The 26655-nt window shown below is 36.8% G+C and overlaps 2 protein-coding genes and 1 long non-coding RNA gene across 3 annotated transcripts; all 3 read left to right on the forward strand.

Moving 5' to 3' along the window:
- The first annotated feature begins 287 nt into the window (after positions 1-287).
- On the forward strand, positions 288-5540 carry LOC107791339 (J domain-containing protein required for chloroplast accumulation response 1). Its single transcript, XM_016613378.2, has 9 exons — positions 288-1153; positions 1823-2547; positions 2629-3134; positions 3280-3391; positions 3740-3807; positions 4119-4184; positions 4267-4344; positions 4589-4765; positions 5153-5540. Exons 1-9 carry the CDS (start codon positions 732-734, stop codon positions 5189-5191), a joined length of 2193 nt encoding a protein of 730 aa, XP_016468864.1. The 5' UTR covers positions 288-731; the 3' UTR covers positions 5192-5540.
- A 1921-nt stretch (positions 5541-7461) lies between these two features.
- Positions 7462-15037, forward strand: LOC107791338 (histidine--tRNA ligase, cytoplasmic-like). The gene is made up of 7 exons (XM_016613377.2): positions 7462-8959; positions 10157-10336; positions 10547-10804; positions 11357-11491; positions 13022-13300; positions 13828-13968; positions 14508-15037. The coding sequence occupies exons 1-7, from the start codon at positions 7664-7666 to the stop codon at positions 14805-14807; spliced, it is 2589 nt and encodes an 862-aa protein (XP_016468863.1). The 5' UTR covers positions 7462-7663; the 3' UTR covers positions 14808-15037.
- A 10024-nt stretch (positions 15038-25061) lies between these two features.
- LOC107791337 (uncharacterized) lies at positions 25062-26403 on the forward strand. The gene is made up of 2 exons (XR_001649245.2): positions 25062-25413; positions 25968-26403. It is a non-coding gene; the product is annotated as an uncharacterized LOC107791337 (long non-coding RNA).
- Positions 26404-26655: the final 252 nt, after the last annotated feature.

Genomic DNA, 26655 nt, shown 5'->3' on the forward strand with positions numbered 1-26655 from the left:
AAAGGTATATTGTAAGCAATCTTACCCTGTATTTCTGCAAGAGGTTGTTCCCGCGGCCCGAATCCGTAAAAGAATTTGATTCAAATAAGAGATGAAAGCAATTAGAGTTGTTTAGAATAGCATGTGAATACAAAAAAAGCACTTAAACTTCCTTCACATATTCAAGTGGTCCTAAAAATCCATCATTTCAATAACACAGACTAAAAGGGGAAAATCTAGAAGAGTGAATTTTTTCTCACCAAATATTAGGTGATTAAGGAGAAACTGAGCAAGAAAAAATAGAATTTGCTAGTGAGGCAAATATTCTTTCTCCTTTTGTCTTTTTGCAATATTGTCTTCTCTTATCCACACTATTCACAGCCATAACATTATCTCACCAGCATATCCTGTGGCTTCAGTTTCCCACTAAACTATTAGTATTGGGTATGTAGTCTATTCACATAAAACTGTCGTAACCCCACTTACCTGTCTTGTGAACTGTTCATAACTTCCAACCACATAATTTTCAATTTTTAAGCATTTAACAAAAACACATCATTTTCGTGAAAATCTTAGAATTCAAAACCAAAGTACACTTCGAACATGCATTAATTTCTCTCAAGGTTCCCACACATGTTCTTGCATGAACCTAGGTTGCCCAAAGAATTGGAGTTTCAACAATTTCCCGCCATTTTTTTTTGTATTTGAACTTATTGTTTAGCAGTTATCCATTTTTGTAATCTTGGTTTTCCATGGAGAGAATTTCCCAAAAGGAAAATGTTTTATTCGAATATGGTCCTCAAAGATCATTTGAGAACTCACCTAGTGACATGGACATGGATTTTAACGATGTTTTCGGGGGTCCCCCCAGACGTTTTTCAATCCAAGAAGGGAGAAAGAGGCATAGTTTCAATGACCCAATGGAGTATGAAGAAGATTCAGCAGGTTCATCGCGCAATTCATATGAAAAGCCAGTTTTTGGGGCAGAAAATGCTAATAGAAGGCGAAATCAAGGTGAAGATTTCTATGATGATATATTTAGAGTTGATGAATCACCAAGGAGGAGTGATAGGGACCCTTTTGGCTCAAATCCCGGTTCCAGAGTTTTAAGCCCCGTTCGTCCTTTGTCACCAAAATTTGAAGCTTTTGCTACTTCACTCCCTGCTCAATTCAGGTAATTTGTATACCTCTTTTCTCTTGCTTTTGCTTTTGATTTAATATGTGGAAGGATTTGAGTTATATACTGACAGTGTGAGTTTTTCATATTATCAGTGCAATTTAACTAGTTATAGCAGGTTATCACTCTATTTTGTTACCTGTTGTAGGTTGACTTAACCTGATTGTAATTTTTTTGTTCTTTACATCATCAGTGCATAGAAATTAAACTCTATATAATTGTGGAGTTGGTAATAATTTTGATATCCTCCACTTCCTGACTTGGCAAATAAGGGAAAAGGGCTGAATTTTTGGTAGCAGTAGGGCCTTGACACTGTAAAACAGGAAAGAATGTTAGCTTGTAATTGCTGTTGAATTAATGAAGATAATCTGTACTCCTTTCGCGGTCCCTTTTTGGGCACAGTGGTAGTATTGTAACAACGGTATATCTACTAGAGTTGTTTCAATCTTCATCTTTAACAGGAAGTACATAATTTCAGTTTAGACTAACTTTATGTGGCAACAACTGATCTACTCTCTAGCTGATAAAGGAAACAGGTCAATTCTAGTTTTTTTTTTTTTTTTTTTTTTATAACCTTTGGTAGTAGTAAGATTTTCTAAGGAGGGGTAGTGAAATTGTCATATTGTTGCTTCATAGATTGGTTATTAGTGTTTGTTTGCTCTTCAGTCTTCCTGCCAAGTTGACGAAAGCAACAGATCTTCCCCTATTTGCTTCGGGAAGTCATAGTCCACAAAAGAAGCGAGAGAAAGAGATGAAAAATGATGCTCCCACATTTTATCGACAAAGTCCATTATCCCGTGAAGGTACTAGTATTGGTGATGAATTAAGATACATGTCTGAATCTGATGAGCAAGACATAGGAGGCAATCTGAAGAAGAACGGAGAAAGCAAGGAAGCTTCCAGTACTGAATATCAATTTCATTTCTCCATATACAAGTGGGCAGGCAAAGGAGTTCCCGTACTTATTCCACTGAAGGGAGGGAAGCATTTCAAGTCTAAAGAGAAAATTAAACTTGAAATATGTTCTAGCTCCAATGGAAGGGTAGAGAATGATGACATGGATACCAGATCGCCGCTGGGAGAAAACCTCAACATATCCAGGGACGGGAATTCTCAATCCTTTAGTACTACAAGTAAGAACTCAGAGAGAAGTGACAATGCAAATGGTATTGTTGGGGAAACTGTCGGCATTCCAAAGTCAAAATCCCTTCAAAGTGTTAAAGATGACACTATATTAAGAACTGAAAGGGAAACAGAAGAACCTTTCTTCAGACAGAAGTCAGGTTTAGGTGAGGGAATCCAGAAAGAAGTTCCAAAGAACTCTGAAGAAATTATAAAGGATGAGTTGAAGCCTCTTCGTGCATTTTTAGTTAATGAGGCCGAGGAAAAAGGTACTTTCTAATTTCAAACCTGGCAACTACAGACATTTGTAGTCTGTCTTACACAAAAAAAATGTTATTTTTGCTTTGCAGGCGGTGTTAAGATGGCACAAGAAACAGAAGGGAAGAGTAACACGGTCAAAGCTAAGAAAGAAGCAGCACGATCAAAAAATAAAGTCAAGGAAAATGTGAAGAAAATTGATGCTGAGGTTGACACAAATTTGAAGAAAGGTGATGTTGAGGCCAGTGACAACAAGCAAAAAAGCGATTCACAAGCTAAGAGAAAAGGGAAGAGAGGTTTAGACAAAAAGCCTATAGTAGATACAGGAGTTAACAGAGGTAGTCCGCAAGCTTCTCCGTTAAGATCAACCGAGAATTCTAGTAAAGCTGGAATTAAAGGAAAGGTTCAAGACTTTGTAAAGATGTTCAACCACGAGGTTCATTCAACACCCCAAGAAGGTGAAAGTCGAAGTAAAAGCTTTAGATGGAAAGCTAGCAGCAATACTGGAGTTGAAAGTGAAAAGAGTTTCAGCATGCCAAAAGCAAATGAGAAAGTTCAGTTGCCCACCGTTAACAAAACGCAAGATGCAACCCAAAATGTACCAAACTTCTCTTTAGTACTCCCACCAATTCTAAGATTTTCCTTTCTTAATTAGACTTCCAATGTAAGGGGGACAGTTGGTTCACTGTTGCTCCCTGGTAGTTATCTGTAGAAGTTCTGATTCTGTGTCTTGCTTTTTGCAGGTACACCAAAATGTTAACAAGCAGGAGAAAACAACTAAATATTCCCAAACGAAAACACCAACTCCTAAGACTAAAGATTATTCAGATCAAAAGGCAGCTCCATCAACTAATGGTTAGTTATACTTATTTTGTAAGAAACAAAATGATGAACCTTGTTTCAGTTCCTTTACTAACTTGTACCTGCTTCTACCTTGGTTAAGACACGAGAAGCCCGATCCTACTCTCTTCTGAAAAATCTATTACCTAAGGAAATGTTGGGAGTTCATTTAAGGTTAACTATAAGCAGCTACCTCTACATTATTGTTCTCAATTTCATTAAATTCGGACTTTATTTTTTTGATTTCAATAGTTCATTTCCACTGTAGCCTGCAAACGTTAAATGAATAGTTGGTACTGGAAGCATCAGCGTTTACTCATTTCTATACCATAAAGCAATTCCTCACTTCTGTGTTTATTGCAGAGTCAAAACGAGATGACCGAAAAGCTTCAGTTGGAAGCATGGATGATCTATTTGGTGGAAATTATGTGGTATGGGTTCTTTTTTTAAGTTTCTTTAATTGACTGTTTGTGAGCATTTATGTTGTCTGGCATTGCAATTTTTGCTGTACCAAGAAAAAAGTAATGCAAAGTATTAGAGAGGGAAAAGGATGTTAGACGAAACAGAAACATCCAATTTTAGAGTATGCAACTTGTTACCAGTTTGATGTCTTAATAGGTTGGGTGATATGACTTCACATCTTTGCAACTAAAGTTTACGATGATCAAACAGGAAAGCACATTTGTGGAATGACTCAGTTTGTATATTTGTGTTCCTGATGAGATAGTTTACCTTTTCGTAGGTGGAAGAATTATTTGAAGATCAGGGCAACGCTTCACAAACTAATAGCAAATCTGAGGACAACCAAGTAATTTATTTCTTTTTGTCGGTATCTCTGCTGAATTCAAGCATCCATAACATGATTGTAATTGTTTGCGATTAAATTATAGGCTTCAGATGCCAAAATTAAGCAATGGTCACAAGGGAGGAAAGGAAATATTCGCTCGTTGCTCTCAACCTTACAATTAGTAAGAGTGTTTCTTCTTTTACATCTTTTTTTCATGGCTTTCCTCAATATGACCTTAAAACTTAAACCAGTGTTAAGGGTAAAAAAAACTCAAATCCATCAGTTTCTGTTGAAGCTTTAGTTGGTGATCATATTTGAAGTTTTTCGGAATTTCTTTCCTATTTTTATATATTTGTGGAAAGGAATAGGATTTTTTTTCTAAGGCTGGAATGGCTAATTGTTAAAGCACAATCATTTTCAAACAGGTTTTATGGCCAGAGAGCGGATGGAAGCCTGTGGCGTTAATGGATTTAATTGAAGGAAGTGCAGTGAAGAGAGCATATCAAAGAGCGTTACTCTATATACATCCGGATAAGCTCCAACAAAAGGGTGCTGCTTCTCACCAGAAATACATTGCAGAAAAAGTTTTTGATATTCTTCAGGTACCTTATAATTTTGTTGAATAGTACATGTAACTTTTTCCAAAGCCAAAAATCCCAGTTTCGGATGCAGGTTTTAGACATGTCAGCACTAAATATAAAGCAATTTTTTTTCCTAGAGCAAGTCTTACAACATTACTTTTATAGTGTGAGTGTGTAGTAGCATATGAACCCTACACGAAACTGTGATGCAAATGAAAAACTGATCATTGTTGAGTATTACAAGTCATATACATTTTCTGGTTTAGACAGTTAAGTCTATGATTGTTCTATTCGTCATGATTCTACTACTATTATTCAGCCATGCTATTAAGTTAAGTCATGTTTCATGAGCCGAAATCCTTTTACTTATATTGTCGAATCATATTTAGCTAAGTTTGTTTGTTGCAGGAAGCTTGGGATCATTTCAACTCGCTTGGTCCTATGTAACATTCACATATGCAATGTGGTATCTGAGGAGGCACGGTTACGAAAAATCTGTTCATCTGTGTACATACCAGGCAAATATGTCTTACATATTCAGTCCACACAACATACCATAAACTGGTTCATCTATACTTAAAAGAGCAGACAAAGACTTTCATCAAAGTTCATATATTCTTTTTGCCACAGCATAGTTATGAGTTAGTGAAAGTTGTTACAACATGCGATAGTAGGCAGCAGGAAGCTGGCCTTATTGGGATTATTGTTGTTGTTGTTGTTGTATCAACATAACTCTGATTCCTCACTCAACTTCTTTGTTGGTGAAATCAAAGGTGAGCCTGAAGTTTTTGGAACATATAGGCATCCTCAAGATTAAAGAGTTAAACTTTTTTACGCTTACAATGTAAATAACACTTTTACACTACCTAGAAGATAACTACATATTACCGTCCATAATAAGTAGGATTAACAACTTGAAAAATAAGGCAGGTTACCGGCTTCAACATTTTAAAATACATTGAAGTGTAAAAGTCAGTGTAATGTTAAATACCAATTGAATTGTGTGGATTAATGGTAAGTGAAGATACAAAAAGGTTTTGAAGGTACCCATTATTAGCTGTTGAGATAGGTGAAAGTTGGTGTTTGTCTACTTGAGATACAAGATGTTAATGAAGGTTTCAAAAGAAGAGGCACAACTACAAGCAGCTACATGGACCGGGTTGGTTCGGATTTTATCAAAACCAAACCAAACCAATTATATCGGTTTGGATTGGTTTGGTTTTGTTGGATTTTTCGGTTTTTTTGTTACATGAATATTATTTCAATCTTGCATTATTAAAGTTATAGATAAAGTTTTGATAAGTGAATATATGTTTACTAAAAAAAAATAAAAAATAACAAACATATGATTTATTAAAGTGATCTTACGGGAGAATTGTTTTTAATAACACATAATAGTTTATTTTCTTAGTCGTCTACCAATAATTTTTGGTTGATGTACGCTTTCATGGTTAACCAAATTTAATAATTAAACATAAAAATAAATATGATACCTAAATAATGATATGTTCTATGTAATTTTAGATTATCGAAATACCATTTCAAATTCGAAAAATATATAATAAATCTTGACATATGAATATGAAAGAACAAAGAGATATCGACGCATTTTAATAACACATAATAAGAAAGTGATACAATTTATTATTTAAAGTAAATAAAAATGAATACACTTTATAGTTGTATTAAATATTATATCCCATGAGAGGTTCTCAAATATTTCTAGACATCTTTTAAATAAAATTTTAACAAAAGTCTTAAAATTATATATAAAAATTATATATTTATATGTCGGTTTGATTTAGATTTTTTTTTACTCAATACCAAATCAAATCAAATCAAAACTAGTCGTGTTTTTTAATCGATTTGGTGCGATTTTCCGGTTCTGTTTTTAAAACGCCAAACAGCTGTACTTCTTCATGGAAAAGCTGTCAATCTTGTAAAATGTGCTTGATATAATTGATTTGCATTATTATAGCAGAGCAAGAACTAGTACTTGCAATAAACTAATCCTCATTGGTTTACTAAAGTTTTATTGGAAAGACCATGTCCTTTTTGGCTACAATATTGGTCCCCTAACCCCCCCCCCCCCGCAAAAAAAAAAAAACACTCCAACTCCTACCCCCAAAAAATGAAATAATCTTTAGAATGAAATATGAAAAATCAGGATTTGGGACCCTTACTTGTGACCTATAAAGGATAAGCCTAAATAAACTATAGTTATAGTAGTAGAAATTTCAAATCCTTATAAATCAACTTCATAGTTGCCTCCCACGAATGAGATAGGGTATCATATTCTAAAGTCATAAATGTCCTTGTCAAGTCCACTTTAGGATCTCAAGCAAGATTTAAGTGACTCGTCAAACATAGATTGAGTACCGATTTATAATTCAGAAATATTGAGTTCTCAAATGTATATCTAACTCTATCAATACTTATCTTTTGTGCGTATATATAAAAAAAATTAGATCTCAATGCTACTGAATTCACGAACCCATGATTGAATCCGTGAGAAGACAGAGCTAGTTTAGAATTGATAGAGAAGTTGCAGTAGTTATTCATTCAAATTGATAAAATTCATTTGTGAAAAATGTTAAATTTCTAAAATCGACCATAACTTGCAACTCCAATATATACAGTTTAGAAAAGTACTGTTATTGTGCAACTTGCATATAATAGAGTTCCTATTTAAGTGAATAATGTAAGTAGGGTTAGGTTAGGTTAGTAAAAGAGGCCAAATGTGCAAACACTGACTTGAGACAAATGGCCATGGTCTATGGCCTAAGCTGCCTTTCTTCTTCTAGGATACACATCCAATTTCAGCAGCCCACTAAGCCCAAAATCCAAATAAAGCCCCATTATTCCCTTCTTTCCCAAACAAGAGAGTAATTCTTTTCAAACCCTCAGTCTTCCATTTCCATGGCAGAAGAGAGACGCGTGGTTACTGTGGGTGGAAAAGGCTCATCACTGTCGTCCTCCTCCGTCTTCGAAATCGCCAACGGACTCAGTCGCCCGAGAATTGACTCTTCAGCACTCTCCAAAGTATCATCTTCCTCCAATTCCAAAACCAGCAACAACACTAATGCTCCTACACAATCTTCCGCATTTTCAGTACTCAGTAATTTAACACCCGAGGAGTCTAAAGCTTCTCTTGTAGTTCTCCTAAACAAGCTCTTACTCTCTTCTTCGTCTTCCGCTGCCGTCACTCAGCTCTATGATATCATCCTCAATGACGTGTCCTCGATTTCGTTTGATAATACTATTGACGGCGTTTCGCCAGGGGATTTTTCTGTAGCAGCAATATCTGGAATCTCCGCTATATTGGATCATAGAAGTTCAGCTTTGTCTGTTATTATTGACGCCGTTGCTGCCTTGTCCTGCGAGGCCTTGGGTGCGGACATATCAGCTTTCAACTTGAATGATTCCGGTGATGGTTCCACTGCCAAGGACGTCGTGTCCGTGGCTGCTGACGTCAAGATCTTACTTAACGGTTCTAAATTCGTGAACAAAAATAGTGATGAACTTGCAGTTTCTAGTGTTCCAGTTGTGCACGGCAAGTTTAGAGAAATTTGCCGGCTCCTGCACTCCAGCACACGTGTGCAACTGAACTCTGCTGTTGTATCTAATTCAGGATCTTCTGGAACAGCTAGTGCAATGTGCACCACATTGTTTTCATTGGCTGTGGCACTTAAAGATTTGGGCAACATCAGTTATAACAGAGCGAAGCGCACCAGAGATGATGAAATTTCTGCAATGCTGCAAAAAGAATGTCCTCGACCTGATCAGCTGAAAGCTGTTTTTGCGTCTTTGGTTTCAGCTCACTCGGATGAGGAATATGTTAAGTTTTCACATGATGTTAACTCCTTACTGATGATGGTAGAGAAAATAGTTTCATGGGAGGCCTTAGCTGCTTTCTTTTCGCTCGAAGAAAAAGACTTTATCAGCGGTAATACGAGTGTATGCGAGGACAGTGCAAAAGCAGGTAAAAAAGGAGGCAAGAAGAAGAAGATTCTTGGTAAAGGTACCACTGCTCTGCTGCAATTTTTGAAGGATAGGCTGCTGAGCATGCCTATTCAGACTGAGGCATTCGAGAATTTGGTTCGCCATTTCTTGTCTCTGCTGGACCCGAAGGACTCGGGATTTGGCACATTACTGAGAAAGGTGAAAGATATTGTGGAGAGCAATGAGAGCCGGCGGTTGCCTAAACTTCCAAAGGTAAGAACCATACTGAGTTATCTTTTTCCCGCTCATTGAATTATTCGTAGCTGTGATAATTTGGGAACTGGTTTAATACGTGGCTGTCTCCTTTATTTTCTTATGTGAAAAAGATATGTGGGCTACACATAAAACAATGCTGGAAACCTGCTAATCTGGTTTTGTTACCAGGTCAAATGATACCAAATCCTTAAGACAATGCTGGAATGGTCCAAGAACTTTAATAAATCCCTGTGTATGCCCCTTTATACCTGATAATACTATATAGCTCAAGAGATATGGAAACATTCTATTTAAAAGCGCAAGAAAATAAGAAATTTGGCAGCAGTCATTTAGAATATGAATATGTTTCCTTTAATATTTATTACTTCTGAATAAGTTCTGATGTTTATCCTTGTAAAAAGGTCTCAAGTTTATCGAAAACAGAAGTAATCTAACTCTTACGCTTTCACTCAATTTCCTTTTAAACACTTTAATGTTCGATTTACTAAAGGAACAAAAAGAAACAGTGTGATATTCAATTGTTACGCTTGCTCAATGCCTTCTCTTATGGAATAGTTTCTGTCAATGTTGAGTTTGGTGGAGGTTTTCCAGCAACTGGATGGAAATGCTGAAGGATGTACACTAGGTTTTAGGTGATGCAATGGCAAAATTGGCCGGCCTATAATGAGAGGATTCAGAGGCAGAGTGTGAGTTATGAAGCCTTAACAGCTATAAATCCCTTTGGACCCAAGAAAGATTGTGTGGGGAAGTTTCTGCATCAGCTTTATGGCTAATAATATTGGTTAGAACTTAGAAAGGCTAAATCACTTAAGAAGCTAAGACATTGTGCTGTAAACTTATTGTGCAGTATCTATTTTATCAGGAGTCTTTTATGTTGAAGTTGGACTCTTATTTCTGAATTTTGTATGTTTCATCCCCTGGCAGAAAGAGGAACTAGATCTTTAACTTACCTTCACAATGTTTTCTGTTAGGTAATTTGTTTCCTTATCGAACAGTGTTATAGGAGGTAGAATTGTTAATTCGGAAATTAAAATACCTTCAGTTTAAGTCCTGATATTCTTATCGCCTCGTCATTGACATATCAACTTAAAAGAGAATATCAATAGTTATAGCTTTGTTTTGTAGGTGCACAAAATGGATATTGTTAACTTTTCATTTAACATCAAATTTGAATGTTCAATTTTTTTGTCACAGGGTACGCGTGATTTTGCAAAAGAACAGATGGCTATAAGAGAGAAAGCATTCTCAATTATAGTTGAGGTTTTCAAAAGGCATGGTGCTTCAGCTTTGGATACTCCTGCTTTTGAAATGAGAGAGACACTGATGGGAAAATACGGGGAAGACTCAAAATTAATCTATGACCTTGCTGATCAGGTGTGCTAGTTGTTTAAACTGCTATTTATTTGCTGATTTGCTGGTGCACCTTGTCACATGTGAGCTTCACGCATGCACGCATACACATATTTGCGACGTGCACACAAGGTTTAAGAGGTGCATTTTATTTTCATTATTAGAATCCGAGTTGTGTATTTTTCCTGATCTTTTTTGTACTGATGAATCCCCTTTCCCCGTCAACGTTTGCAGGGGGGAGAACTTTGCTCTCTTCGTTATGACCTGACAGTTCCGTTTGCTAGATACGTAGCAATGAATGGTCTGACATCCTTCAAGCGTTATCAGATAGCTAAGGTGTACAGAAGAGATAACCCGTCTAAGGGTAGATACCGTGAATTCTACCAATGTGATTTTGATATAGCTGGTCAGTTTGAGAAGATGATGCCTGATTTTGAGGTCATAAAGATTTTGACCGAGTTGTTAGATGAGCTTGATATTGGAGAGTATGAGGTAAACTTTCTAATGGTTCTCAAGCCATGTCCAAATTCAATCAATACTTGTTAGTTGACCTTGGAATGATATTAATCCTGGTAGGACACAATTTAGTCCCCATCACTTGAAATATGATTTTGTCTTATGATTCTTTCTCGCTCCCCTGCCCCCTTCTCTCCCTGCGCATGCTCTCAAATCATCATCTTACATTACCACAGTATTTTTGGCTATTTCATTTGGGCAATTTAAATCTTCTAATTGTTTTGCTATGTTGTGCGGATTCTCCAAAATGAGGCCGCACCCGTGTCGGATCCTCCAAAAATATACTATTTTTGGAGGATCCGACACGCACCCGATAAGATTTTCGGAGTGTCCGAGCAACATAGTTGTTTTGTGGCTATGTATATCTGCCCGGAGTTATACCAATTTTATTTGTGTATATATTCTCTTTATGTTTCTTATAATCCAAAACATTCTGGTATCGTTTCTCATACAATCTTAGGGAATCATCTGTCCTATTAGTGGTGTATGACATTAACTAATTATGTAAAACATCTATTTTTTATTCAGGTAAAGCTTAATCACAGAAAGCTGCTTGATGGTATGTTAGCTATATGCGGGGTGCCACAAGAGAAATTCAGAACCATTTGTTCAAGCATTGACAAGCTGGATAAACAATCGTTTGAGCAGATAAAAAAAGAAATGGTGAGGCATCATCTCAGGTCGGCATAAACTTGTACATTTTATTAAGATAGCTATTCAATATTTTATCAGTTACTGGTGCTTTGCTTAGTACTGGCTTGCTGGTTTTGGTTTCTCTCATTCTTGGTTCTCCAGATGTTGGCATTTCGGTCATCTTAAAGCTATCTCAGGGCTCGGTTGTTAACTCCTAGTCTATAATATGTGTGACTAGACATGCTGATTCATGCGCTGTTTAATGTAGCAAAAACACCTAATGAATTGTATTCTCTCTTCCTATAACCTAAGCAATTTTCTCTTGGTTGGACTACTTGAAACACAACCTAGGTTTACACTTCGTTTCTTCTCTTGTGCGTTGCTGGACTGCCAATGTTCCTTCACCTCCCTGGCTTTTGTCGCATATTTGTTTTGTTGGGGGGGATTTAGTGCTCTAAATTCCAGAACTTTCAGGCTATAGAGTAGTTTGAGTTTTTTTTCTTGCAGTGTTTACAATATTAAAGCCAATCAGGAGAGCAATGAGATGAGAATTTTGATGACCCATTGATGCTGTCTGGTTTGGTTCAACCATAGCTCACAGGTTCTTTACCAAGTCAAAACTTGGTCTAACTGGACGGCAGTGCTACTGATTCCCAGTTGAACTGTTCAACTGACTGGTCTGTTTTGGTGTTAAAACATTGAAAAGGATGATATAATGAACGGAAGAAATGTTTAATTTCTTCTATGTTTCCCTCGCTTTTTCCTTGGGGTGTGGATACCAGGATGATCTCGAATTTCAATGCAAACTCTAACTTTGTTTCTTATAAATCATTTTTTTTCATATGTTCTTGTGGACTTCTAGCATGTTAGAAGGTAAGGATTCTCTTAAGGTTACTCCCTCCGTATGGTTTTTTCTAGTATCTCACTGCAATCTGTGAATCGTTTTAGTTTCTCCTACTGAGTAGTTTTCTTTTTAAATATTTGATTATCTATTTTCTAAAATCATTGTTGTTCCTGCCTCTTAAGATTGCTCATATTTCAGCCATTTACTTTTCAAGGGCCATTGATCAATTTCAGGGTGAAATTAGATGTCAATATGTACCTAAGGGACTTAGGAATGACATGAAAAATACTGCTTTTCTAGATCTTTTAATCAAATTACTAAAGAGACTTATGTCTTCATAAAAAGAAATACTAAAGAGACTTATGTTGAAAAATCTGTCAAAAATATTACTCCCTCTGTTTCAATTTAAATGACACACTTTCCTTATTAGTCCGTTCCAAAAAGAACTGACACATTTCTATATTTGAAAACAATTTAACTTTAAACTTTTCATTTTACCCACTTTACCCTTAATGGGAAGCTTTTATAGCCACACAAATGTCATGGCCCTACAAAGCTTTTAGGACCACATATTTCAAAAGTCTTCTTAATTTTTTCTTTAACTTTATGCCAAGTCAAACTACATCATCTAAAGTGAAATGGAAACGGAAGGAGTATCTTTTTGAAACAGAGCGAGCATGTCATTAGCACTCTAATGCCACTGTATTTTGTACCAGGTGGATGAGAAAGGCTTAAGTGATGAGATATCAGACAGAATTGGTACATTTGTCAAATGGAGGGGACCTCCTGTGGAATTATTATCTAAGCTTAAGCAGGAACGCAGTTTCTTGGAGAACAATGAATCCTCACTTGCATTGGATGAATTAGACATCATGTTTAAAGCTCTTGAGAGGTCCAGGTGTATTGACAGAGTCGTTTTTGACTTGAGCCTTGCAAGAGGTCTTGACTACTACACAGGAGTCATATTCGAAGCTGTCTTTAAAGGAGCTACTCAGGTAGATCTCTCAGTGTGCTAAGGAGTTTTTAGTTCCAGTTAGCTATGCTTTTGCAACTTTGGCTTGTTGATGTGGTGATAATCAATTCAGATTTTGTGCATTCAGGCATGTAAGAAGTTTATATATAAATTGTTTGAGTTCTCAACATTGTCAAGTACCTTTGATCATTATATTAAGTAATCTAAACTGGAGTAACCAGTGTACATAATTGTGGATTCCTCTTGTCTCACATACTATGTTTGGAGTTGAACGCTACTCTAGGTAATTGACTCTTTCCAAGGTGAACAGCATGTTTCCAAGCCTCCAAGTGCAGCCTCGTTTTCTTTAAATGTCCTATCATTATACCCTGATGAACATCTGTGTATCAAATTGATGGTGAAGTTCTAGTAGTTTGATTATGGCATTTTCCAATATATAACTCTCGGTTCCTACGTTGTTGTTCCTATTATATTTTTCAGTGCATGAAATGTTCATAAATGAAAGTTTCTCTTCTCTGAGCACTACTGCTGGTCTGGAAATGCCTGCAGGTTGGTTCGATTGCTGCTGGTGGACGTTATGACAATCTAATAGGGATGTTTGGCACACGGCAGGTTCCTGCTGTTGGGATTAGTCTGGGAATCGAGAGAGTGTTTGCAATCATGGAACAGGTTCAGAAAGACAAGAATCAGGTGATAGTAGCTAAATAAACATATCTGATTTGTTCTGAAATAGACTTTGGTAGTTTTCACCTTCTCTACTCTTTGCACATCAATAAGTAAATAAAAGTGTCCCATCTCTAGCATCTTTGAGCCTTCTTTTAAGATTATAAATGAGACAGTTCACATAATTCAATATGATAACAAAGCGGTAGTACCGATACTATTACAAACCTACTCAAGACTTGATGAATGTCCCTAGCATTTCATGGTGCACATAATGCAGTTAATAAACGAATGTACTCCCACAAGAAACTGAAAATGTAGAGTGAAAATGGGGTTGATGGAGAACAATTGAGAGACTGTTCTGTTTTACTTGGTTTTTCTTTTTTTATTTATCCGCTCAATGGCAAGTGCAATCTGCATGTCTGAAGATGTCCTAACTTTGTTGTAGTACTAGCTCCATTTCATTGCCTACCTTTATGTGCTTTTCTCGTCCGCCTATTATTTTATAAGCTCCTCTCTCTCTCTCTCTCTCTCCATGTTTTTCCCTGAAGTGTACAATTTTCCAGGAAATCCGAGCCACTGAAACTCAAGTTCTCGTTAGCATTCTTGGTGATGACAGTGCTTTAGCTGCTGAGCTGGTTGGTGAATTGTGGAATGCTAAAGTGAAAGCAGAATTCATGATACATAAAAAAGTGATGAAGCATATTGATCGGGCCAGAGATTCGAGGATCCCTTGGATGGTACTTGTTGGTGAACGCGAACTTAGCGAAGGAGTTGTAAAATTGAAGGATGTTGTTGCAGCTATTGACTATGAAGTCCCCAGAGGTAACCTTGTGAACGACTTATGCAGACGATTAGACATGTAATATCTAGTTATTAATATTGTTAGATTGATACAAGAATGCTTTTTTGGGGGGTGGGGGTTAAAATCCTCCATTTTGGTGGGGGTTAGCATTGACCCCTACCTGTCCATTAATCCACACAAGTTACATTTTGAGAACCCATTGCGTGTGAAATAAACTAAACTGAGATTCTGTAAGTGCATTTTACATTGATGGGAGGACTCCTTCCTTTAACACTTAGTCTAACTTTAAAATGGATTATGTGCTCTAGTTTTCAAATGCAATCTATGCAATGCAAGTGATACATCTCTACTTGTTCATCATACGTTTGGCGTTCATTTTCTTTCTATATATAGGGTATTAATATTTTTCAAAAAGATTTCCTTAATCATGTTTGCCCTTTCTCTCCTTGAAGGGCAAATTGACTTTCAAACTAGCCTAACCGATTCAGATCTTTTGCAACAAAATTTGTTTTGACAAGAGTGGGTTGCTCTAGTGGTAAGCACCCTCCATTTCCAACCAAGAGGTTGTGAGTTCGAGTTATCCCAAGAGCAAGGTGGGAGTTCTTGGAGGGAAGGAGCCGAGTTTCTATCGGAAACATGCTCTCTACCCCAGGGTAGGGGGGTAAGGTCTGCGTACACATTACCCTCCCCAGACCCCACTAGTGGGATTATAGTGGGTTGTTGTATTTATCAGTTTGTTTGTTTCTTTCTTTAAAGGACATAAACTCCACAGTTCAGTAACAATATGTGCAGTAACCTTCGATACTCTTGTTGAGTGTTAAGGAGATTCAAATTCTATTCACAAATTTCGGAAACAATACGTCTAATCCTATTAATATTGGAGACAAAATTGACAGCGAAGGCAAGCAAAATTATAGATCTTAAAGGAGGAGAATCGTTATCATTTTGAAACTCAAGAATACACACGAAATAGCAGCCAACTACCTTGACGACTCGGCACATATAAACTATTCTTTCCCTATAAAAGGATGATAAATTACAGTATCTACAGCACCAATTTTTTAAACCCCCCCCCCCCCCCCGTCCCACACACACACACACAAACACCAAAAAAGAAAACACAGACACCCGATTTAAAAAAACAAGTAAGAAAATACAAAATAAATTTTTCACATAGTACAAGCAAAAATTAAAACTTATATATTTGTGCGGCTCGACAGAGACTGGCTCAACAAACATGCCACGCATTTTAATAAGAGGAGTTGGGTGGCACTGAACCAGCGGATCTAGAATTTTTTGAACGTGAATACATCACTAAAAAGAAAATAGAAAAAAGTTTTAAGTATGAATTTATCCATGTTTCTCCGGGTAAATAATTTAATATTCAACCAAGCACACTATTTAATCTTTTTGAAATATGGGTGTTAGACCAATTATAAAAAATATGTTCATAAAATATTTAGTTTGACGGAAATATTGTGGGTTCCATAATTTGGGCTATAGATCCGCCCACTATCATGATCCTATGAACATTTCTTGAACGATCTCAATCGAACCTTGAATATTTAGCCAGATTACTAATGGAACGATGCTCCTTAAATAAATTCAAAAACCTAATCTAAAGAAGTCATAATGTCTGAGTTTGTACTTACTCCTTGGATCGTATGTAGTAGAAACACACAACATTCATTTCATGATGTTCAAACAAGCATCACATTCAATAAAAAATAGCTGAGTTGGCCATCTTTTGGGATGACTATTAGAGTTTAGCCATATTTTAAATTGTAGTGGCAAAGTAACCACTGGTCTGATTAAATTGGCGTATTTCTTTAAATTTGGACTTTATTTTTTGGATTTCAATAGTTCATTTCCACCTGCAAATGTTAAATGAATAGTTGGTACTGGAAGCATCGGCGTTTACTCATTTCTATACCATAAAGCAATTCCTCACTTCTGTGTTTATTGCAGAGTCAAGGAAATTGACTGTTTGTGAGCATTTATGATGTTTGGCATTGCAACTTAATGCTGTACCCAAAAAAAAGTAATGCAAGTACTAGTACTAGAAGTGGGAAAAAGATGTTAGACGAAACAGAAACATACAATTTTAGAGTCTGCAACTTGTTACCAGTTTGATGACTTCAGATCCTTACAACTAAAGTTTCTATGATCAAACAGGGAAGCACATTTGTGGAATGGCTCAGTGTATATTTGTGTTACTGATGAGATAGTTTAACTTTTCGTAGGTGGAAGAATTATTTGAAGATCAGAGCAACGCTTCACAAACTAATAGCAAATCTGAGGACAACCAAGTAATTTATTTCTGCTGAATTCAAGCATCCATAACATTAAATTATAGGCTTCAGATGCCAAAATTAAGCAATGGTCACAAGGGAGGAAAGGAAATATTCGCTCGTTGCTCTCAACCTTACAATTAATAAGAGTGTTTCTTCTTTTACATCTTTTTTTCATGGCTTTCCTCAATATGACCTTAAAACTTAAACCAGTGTTAAGGATCAAGAAAATTCAAATTCATCAGTTCTGTTGACGATTTTGTTGATGATGATATTTGAATTTTGTGGGAATTTCTTCCTATTGTTATATTTATGCAAAGGAATAGGATTTTTTTCCAAGGCCGGAATGGCTAATTGTTGCAGCACAATCATTTTTAAACAGGTTTTATGGCCAGAGAGCGGATGGAAGCCTGTGGCGCTAATGGATTTAATTGAAGGAAGTGCACTGTGTTGAATTTTGACGAGATTAATATGAACTAGTGTGAACATTTGAAGCCTCATTTTAGGAAGAAATTGGTAAATGCATTTTTCATGCATTTATATTTCATGTTCACACTTAATATGATGTCAAGCATAACATTATTAAGGCCATTTCCCTTCTATAAATAGCAAGAGTTTTGTTCATTTGAAATCATCTCTCACTTGCCTTCTTATCCCCTAAGACATTTGAATCTTCTTTCTCTCTTGTAGTATTTCACTTGTATTTTTTGGAGTGAAATAAAGTTTGAGTTGATTGTGTCCGAGGACTAGGCAAAAATCAAATTTTGCCGAACCTCGTTAATTTCTGGTGTTCTTTTTATTATTGTCTCATTTACTATTTATTAGCTACCTTTAGATATAGTAGTTGTGATTTAATCACTTTCTATATATTCGGCTTCCGCAACAATTGGTATCAGAGCCAATGTTCTATCTTAGTATGCTCTGTGGTTGCAGCATAGTCTGAACTTCCACATCAGAAAAGAATTACTTTGGTGTTCTGTAGTGTCAGCAAATAAATCGTATTTGTAGCAAAATGGGAGATAATAAAAATGAAGAGTCCACACCGGGTGTCAGTAATACGCCGTTGACATCTTCGCTTATGACAAGAATTATGTCAAATGCGAAATTTACAGTTAAAATTTTTGACGGGTCAGGACATTTCGGGATGTGACAAGTTGAAGTTTTTGATGTCCTTTTTCAACAAGGGCTAGATATTGCCATAGAAGAAAATAAACCAGACAATATCGGAGAAGGAGATTGGAAGATTATCAACCGCGTTGCTTGTGGTACCATTCGATCTTACCTTGCAAGAGAACAAAAGTATCCATACACAAAAGAAACTTCTGCAAGTAAATTGCGGAATGCGTTGGAGGATAAATTCTTGAAGAAAAACAGTCAAAATAAACTTTACATGAAAAAAAGATTGTTACGCTTCACATATGTTCCTGGTACTACAATGAATGATCATATCACCAGCTTTAATAAGTTGGCGACAGATTTGCAGAATATGGACATGACTTTTAGTGATGGAGATATGGCCTTAATGTTATTAAGTTTACTTCCCGATGAGTACGAGCACCTCAAAACTACTCTACTTCATGGGAATGATGAAGTGTCTCTCAAGAAAGTTTGTTCTGCCTTGTACATCTATGAACAAAGAAAGAGAGAAAAATAAAAGAGTGGAGAAAGAGAAGCACTGGTCATGAGAGGTCGTTCTCAAAATCATATGAGAACGAAGAAAAGAAGATCCAAGTCAAGATCCAGACCCAACAAAGATGAATGCGCCTTTTGCCGAGAAAAAAGGCAGTGGAAGAAAGACTGTCCAAAGCTGAAAAACAAGGCCAAACCTAACAATGGGAAGGCTGTCATGGATTCAAATGTAGCTGATTGTGACGACTCTAATTTCTCACTAGTTACAACTGAGCCATTCAAACCATCTGACATATGGCTGATGGATTCAGCTTGTAGCTATCATATGTGTCCCAACAAGGACTGGTTAATTGATTTTCAAGAAGGGGAATGTGGAGTTATTCGTATCGCGAATAACAATCCTCTTACCGCATATGGTATTGGTTCAATCCGATTAAGGAACCATGATGGATTGATCAGAACATTAACAGATGTTCGATACGTACCGGAATTGAAGAAAATTCTCATTTTTGTAGGAGCCTTAGAGTCAAAGGGGCTCAAAGTCGTTGCAAAAAATGAGATAATGAGAATATGCTCCGGTGCACTAGTGGTAATGAAGGAAATTCGGCGAAATAATAACATGTACCACTATCACAGTAGTACAGTTATTGGGACAGCAAAAGTGACATCCAGTGATGACAAGAAGGCAAAAGCAACCAAGCTATGGCACATGCGATTGGGACATGCTGGAGGAAAATCCTTGAAGATTTTATCAGATCAAGGATTGTTAAAAGGAGCAAAGACTTACAATTTGGAGTTTTGTGAGCATTGTGTCAAGGGGAAATAGACAAAAGGTTAAATTTGGATCAGCTATCCATAATACTAAAGGTATTTTGGATTATGTTCACTATGATGTTTGGAGTGCTTCCAAAACACCTTCATTAGGTGGGAAACACTATTTTGTAACCTTTATTGATGACTTTTCCCGAAGAGTGTGGGTGTATACTATGAAAACCAAAGATGAGGTACTGGGAATTTTTCTCAAATGGAAGGCGATGATAGAGACTCAAACAGGCAGAAAGATAAAGTGTCTTCGCATATATAACAGTGGAGAATACAAAAATGATCTTTACAATAAGATTTGTGAAGATGATGGCATTTTGAGACATTTCACCGTCAGAAATACACCACAACAGAATGGAGTGGCAGAACGCATGAACCGGACTTTGCTGGAGAAGGTTCGGTATATGTTGTCCAATGCTGGCTTGGGCAAAGAATTTTGGGCTGAGGCAATAACATATGCATGCCACCTCATTAATCGTCTACCATCTGCCGCTATTGGAGGCAAGACACCATTTGAAAATGGTGTGGAAAACCTACTGAAGATTATAATTTTTTACATGTGTTTGGCTCAATTGCATACTATCATGTGAAAGAGTCAAAATTGGATCCAAGGGCAAAGAAATCTATATTTATGGAGATTACTTCTGGAGTTAAAGGATACCGATTATGGTGTCCAGAGACAAGAAAAATTATATTCAGCAGAGATGTTACATTTGATGAATCTGCCATAACAGATAAGGTGACAGTTAAAGATGTCAAACAAACTGATAGTGCTTCAAAGCAGGTGGAGTTTGAAGGAAAATTAATTTTCCCAACACAGGGAGAAAATGAGGAAACAATAGAAGATTTTTCCCTGGAAGAAGAGTCAGTAGAAGGGGAGATTCCAACTCAGGAACCCCAACAACAACTTGAATGAATAGCAACCAGCAAGCCAAAAAGAACAATAAAGAAACCTCTTCGTCTCATAGAGACGGTGGCTTGTGCAGCCTCAATTGTAGCTGATGGTGTTCCTATCACTTATAATGATGCAGTCCAAAGTTCAAAAGATGATAAGTGGAGGATTGCCATGAATGAAGAAATGCAGTCCCTTCATAAGAATTGCACATGGAAATTGGCCAATCTCCCGAAGGGAAAGAAAGCAATTGGGTGCAAATGGGTATTTGCAAAGAAAGAAGGATTTTCTAACCAAGAAGATGTTCGCTGCAAAGCAAGATTGGTGGCCAAAGGGTACGCTCAAAAGGAGGAAATTGATTAAAATGGAGTATTTTCTCGAGTAGTGAAACATTCCTCCTTTAGAGTTTTGCTGGCTTTGGTAGCACAGTTGAATTTGAAACTAGTTCAGTTAGATGTAAAAACTACATTTTTACATGGAAACTTGGAAGAGGAAATCTATATGACTCAGCCAGAAGGATTCAAAATTGCTGAAAAGGAAAATATGGTGTGAAAACTTGAAAAATCGTTCTAAGGATTGAAACAATCTTCTAAATAATGGTACAAATAATCTGACAAGTTTATGTTGCGGCAGAAGTACAGAAGAAGAAAATACGATCATTGTGTGTATTTGGGCAAGCTTGAAGATGGATCCTTCATATATCTTCTCCTATACGTTGATGATATGTTGATAGCTTCCAAAAGTCAAGAGGAAATTGAGAAATTGAAGATTCAACTAAGAAAGGAGTTTGAGATGAAGGATTTAGGTGGGGCAAAGAAAATTCTTGGCATGGAAATAAAAAGAGATAGACATTCAAAGAAACTCTATCTATCTCAGAAAGAATACTTGAAGAAAGTAATAGATCGATTTGGCATGAATGAGAACACGAAGTCGGTTAGCACTCCTCTTGCTCCTCACTTTAAGCTTAGTGCTGCTATGTCGCCGAAGAATGAAGTTGAACGAGAGTATATGTCAAGAGTGCCATATGCGAATGCCGTTGGTAGCTTGATGTATGCAATGGTTTGCACAAGACCTGATATTTCTGTAACTACCCGGGCGGTCGTTTTGAGTATTATAAATCCGTTTCCCCATTTACTGCTCAAATTGTAAATTTCAGTTGTTATTTGGCTTGCCAGGGGTAATTGGTTTGGGTCCGGTGAGGTTTTGAAATGATTTGGAGCACTTAGTTCCAAGGTTTAGAATTTAAGTTGAAAAGGTTGACCGGATGTTGACTTATGTGTAATGACCCCGGAGAAATTTTGCTAAGGAAATTAAGGTTTTGGTAGTGCCGAGGTAGATGAATTAGTACAAAGATTATAGAAATTTCTCGCGGCGAGCTTGTTTCGCCGCGACTCAGACTTATTAGGTTGAACAATGCACCGATGTGTAAAGGAAAATTCTATCGGAAAAAGGTCATTTCTGCAACCACTATGCAGTCGCAGAATCACTCTGCGGACCGCATAATGGTCGCAAAGTGGAACAAGAGAAGGGCAAGATTTGAGAAAAATCTGCGATGCACTATGCGACTACAGACCTGTTTTGCGGTGCATTATGCGACCGCAGAACAAGTATGTGGACCGCATAATGACCGCAGACCGGGTCAGTAACGCCCTGCTTTGGAGACCAAATTATGCGGCCGGTATGCGGACCGCATACCTGTTATGTGATCGCATATGCGACTGCATAACTGCGTCGGAGCTTCCATTCTTTCTAATTTTTTACCCGACCCAACTTCGATTTATAGCTCTTGAAGCTCATTTTTTAGCCAAAATATGATATTTTAGAGAGAGGTGAGAGCATTTTAGAGAGATAAAGTGAAGACTTAGTCATTTATCCATCAATTCTTGTTCAAGGTTTGAAAATTTCACAAGGATCTTGCTAGCGCTTCAAAGAGGTAAGAATTTCTTTCCTCAATCCTTCAATTTCGGGTTTGGAGTAAAAATGAGTGATTAATAGTATGATTCTTGGGTATAAGAGTATTATGTATACATACCAATAAGGTTGTGGAAGGATTGTTAAGTTCAAATTTGTACGGATTGGGTTGAAAATAGTAGAAATCTTTATAGACTTTAATTGAAGATTTGAGGGTCGAGTTGATGTCAGATTTTGGTGAAATTTATATGGTTGGACTCGTGGTTGGATGGGCATTCATATTCTGTAATTTTTGTCGGGTTCCGAGATGTAGGCCCTACGGACGATTTTTGAGTTAATTTCAGATTTTATTGGAAAAATTAGTATTTCCTTATGAAATTAATTACAATAATTTGTATTGACTGAATCGAATTAATTGTGGCTAGATACGAGGCTTTCGGAGACCAATTCTCGTGGTAAGGGCATAGCGGAATAAATAAGTACACGGGTTGAGGTAAGTAACAATTATAAATCTGGTCCTGAGGGTATGAAAACCCCGAATTTTGGTATCATGTGATTATTTTGGAGGTGGCACACATGCTAGGTGAGGGCGTGTGTGCGTGCACCGAGGGGATTGTGACTTGGTTCGTCCCGAAAAACTGTATAGTTGAATAATTTATTGTTAGCTATATGATCTCTATGTGTTGAAGAAATTTGACTATAAATCATGTTAGAAATCATGCTTAGGCTATGTTATAGTACTGTTGAGACCCGTAGAGGTCGCGTACTTGTTGAATTATTTGCTAATTTTTGTCTTGTACTCAGTCATAATTTTTCTTGCGTATTATACCTCTGTCTTTCTGGATATTTATTGATATACTATGTTATCTTTGTTTGGGCTGATCTTTGTGATTTCTGAGAGCCCGAGAGACTTGAGAGGTTGAGGACTGAGCAAGGCTGAGGGCATGTCAGTGAGGTAAGGATATTATGGCACGTGAGTTGTCCGTGCAGGATATTATAGCACGTGAGTTGTCCGTGCAGCACGTGAGTTGTCCGTGCAGATTATGGCGCTTGGGCTGTAGGAGCCCCTCCAGAGTCTGTACACACCTCCAGTGAGCACGGGTACCCATTGAGTATGAGTGCTGAGAGTTGAGAGCCGAATGGTTGAGCTGTTATGATAAGTTGAGTGACTGTTGCCTGAGAGGCTGTACTTGCTTTGCATTTGTTGTTGCACTTGGTTGATAAGTTGAGTGATTGTTGCCTGAGAGGCTGTACTTGCTTTGCATTTGCTGTTGCACTTGGTTGTTATCTGTCATTGTTGTAAAATCTCTAAAAGAATTTATATCCGGATTACTTGAAATTGAACTGTATAAAATTAATTTGACTTAAACTGCCGGATTTAAAAGCATGTATATTCTTTGCTGGAACTACTGAAAGTGAACTATGACTATGTAGCTCGTCATTATCTTCAGTTCCTTAGTTATTATTATTACTTGCTGAGTTGGTTGTACTCATACTATACCCTGCACTTCGTGTGCAGATCCAGATATTCCTGAACATAGCGGGTGTTGATCATTTCGTGCAGTTGATTTTCAGGAGATTTTGAGGTAGCTGCCGTATTCCGCAGACCTTGTCTCTCCTTCTCTATCTCCTTGTTTACTGTATTTGGTCTCAAACTATTATAGACCATATTTTCCAGACTTGTACTCATATTAGATACTCATGTACTCGGTGACAACAGGTTTTGGGAGTGTTGTATCGGAAATTGCTAGATTTTTGGTATTGTATTAAACGTTACATTTTTTTCTTCTAAATTTAAAGGAAATCGTGGGTTATTGATGTTGTCGGCTTGCCTTGTACTGAGATAGGTACCATCACGACAGGTTAGGATTTTGGGTCCTGATATTTCACATGCTATCGAAGTTGTAAGCAGGTATATGCATGATCCAGGAAAGGAGCATTGGCAAGCTGTGAAATGGATTCTACGGTATATTTATAATACTGTAGATGTTGGATTGATTTTTGAGCAGGAAGATAGTCAGTATCTGGTTGGATATTGTGACTCAGATTATGAGGGTGATTTGGACAAGCGTAGATCAACTACTAGTTATGTTTTCACTATTGCAAATGCACCAGTTAGTTGGAAGTCTACTTTACAGTCAACGGTTGCTTTGTCTACTACTGAGGCAGAGTACCTGGCAATTACGGAGGCTGTAAAGGAGGCAATTTGGCTTCAAGGGTTGCTTAGAGATCTTGGTATTGGTCAAGAAAACATCACACTATTTTGTGATAGTCAGAGTGCTATCCAATTAGCAAAGAACCAAGTTTATCATGCAAGGACGAAGCACATTGATGTTCGATATCACTTTGTACGAGATATTATAGAAGAAGGTGGAGTCATGGTGCAGAAAATTCGGACTACAAACAACCCTGCCGATATGCTAACAAAAGTAGTGACTGCGATCAAGTTTCAACATTGTTTGAACTTGATCAACATTGTTGAACTTTGAAGATTGGAGTTGAAGACACAATCAAAATTTATCAGTAAGAGAAAATTGCAAAAGTGGAATCTTGCCAAGGTGGAGATTTGTTGAATTTTGACAAGATTAATGTGAACTAGTGTGAACATTTGAAGCCTCCTTTTAGGAAGAAATTGGTAGATGCATTTTTCATGCATTTACATTGCATGTTCACACTTAATATGATGTCATGCATGACATTATTAAGGCCATTTCTCTTCTATAAATAGCAAGGGTTTTGTTCATTTGAAATTATCTCTCACTTGCCTTCTTATCTCCTAAGGCATTTGAATCTTCTTTCTCCCTTGTAGTATTTCACTTGTATTTTTTGGAGTGAAATAAAGTTTGAGTTGATTGTGTCCGAGAACTAGGCAAAAATCAATTTTTGCCGAACCTCGTTAATTTCTGGTATTTCTGGTGTTCTTTTTATTATTGTCTCATTTACTATTTATTAGCTACCTTTAGATATATTAGTTGTGATTTAATCACTCTCTATATATTCGACTTCCGCAACACAGTGAAGAGAGCATATCAAAGAGCGTTACTCTATATACAAAGCTCCAACAAGAGGGTGCTGTGGCTCACCAGAAATACATTGCGGAAAAAGTTTTTGATATTCTTCAGGTACTGTATAATTTTGTTGCATGGTACATGTATGTATTTGCAAAGCCAAAAGTCCGAGCTTCTGATACAGGTTTTAGACATGTCAGCACTAAATATAAAGCAATTCGTTTCCTAGAGCAAGTCTTACAACATTAATTTTATAATATGAGTGTATAGTTGCATATGAAACTATGATGCAAATGAAATGCTGATCATTCTCGAGTATTACAAGTCATATACATTTTCTTGGTAAAGAATTATCAGAAAATCATGCTAGTCTTCATAATCTACTATGATTATTTAGCTATGCTATTAAATTAAGCGATGTTTCTTGTTATTCTGCTGTTGTTGGTAATATGCCGTGTTACTATTGCCATTTCATGGTTTGTGCACTATTGTTTTCTTTTCAAAAAGTGATGTGACTATGTTTCACATGAGCCGATGGTCTATCGTAAACAACCCATCTATCTTCTCAATGTAGGGGTAAGACTGCGTACACACTAGTTATTGTTTCATGAGCCTAAATCTTTTACTTATATTGTTGAATCATAAAAGCTAAGTTTTTTCTGGTGCAGGAAGCTTGGGATCATTTCAACTCGCTTGGTCCTATGTAACATTCACATATGCAATGTGGTATTTGAGGAGGCACGGTTACGAAAAAATCTCTTCATTTGTGTACATACCAGGCAAATATGCCATACATATCCACTCCATACAACAATAACAAATCTGGGTTTTCTACACTTATCAAAGTTATACTCATTTTTTCATTGCACAGTTATGAGTTAGTGGAAGTTCATAGCAGCAAGCTGGCCTTATTATGGACTTAAATAGGAGAGGAAACAGTTGCTAGTTCAGGGACTGTAAAGTTACTTTGGCTTATAAGTCAGTTTCTGAAACATCAACATAACTCTGATTCCTCACTCAACTTCTTTATTAGTGAATTTAACTGCGAACCAGAAGTTTTTGGTACATATATAGAGATACTCATAGTCATGAGTTTAACTTTTATACATTGACTTGCTTAAATTTTTTTTTTTATTATTATATCAGGCCACCTATAAAATAACTATAGGAAATCGTTCATAAAAAGTAAGATTAGTAACCTGAAAAATAATGCCAGATTTATTTGCAATATTAGTGTTAAAATACAATAATAGTGTAAAATATTGGTATAATGTCAGTCAGTACAAGTTAAATTCCAATTAAATTGTGTGGATTAATGTGAAGTGAAAGCACACAAAGGTTTTGAAGGTACCCATT

Source organism: Nicotiana tabacum, chromosome 12 (assembly GCF_000715075.1).
Source record: "Nicotiana tabacum cultivar K326 chromosome 12, ASM71507v2, whole genome shotgun sequence".
Taxonomy (NCBI): domain Eukaryota; kingdom Viridiplantae; phylum Streptophyta; class Magnoliopsida; order Solanales; family Solanaceae; genus Nicotiana; species Nicotiana tabacum.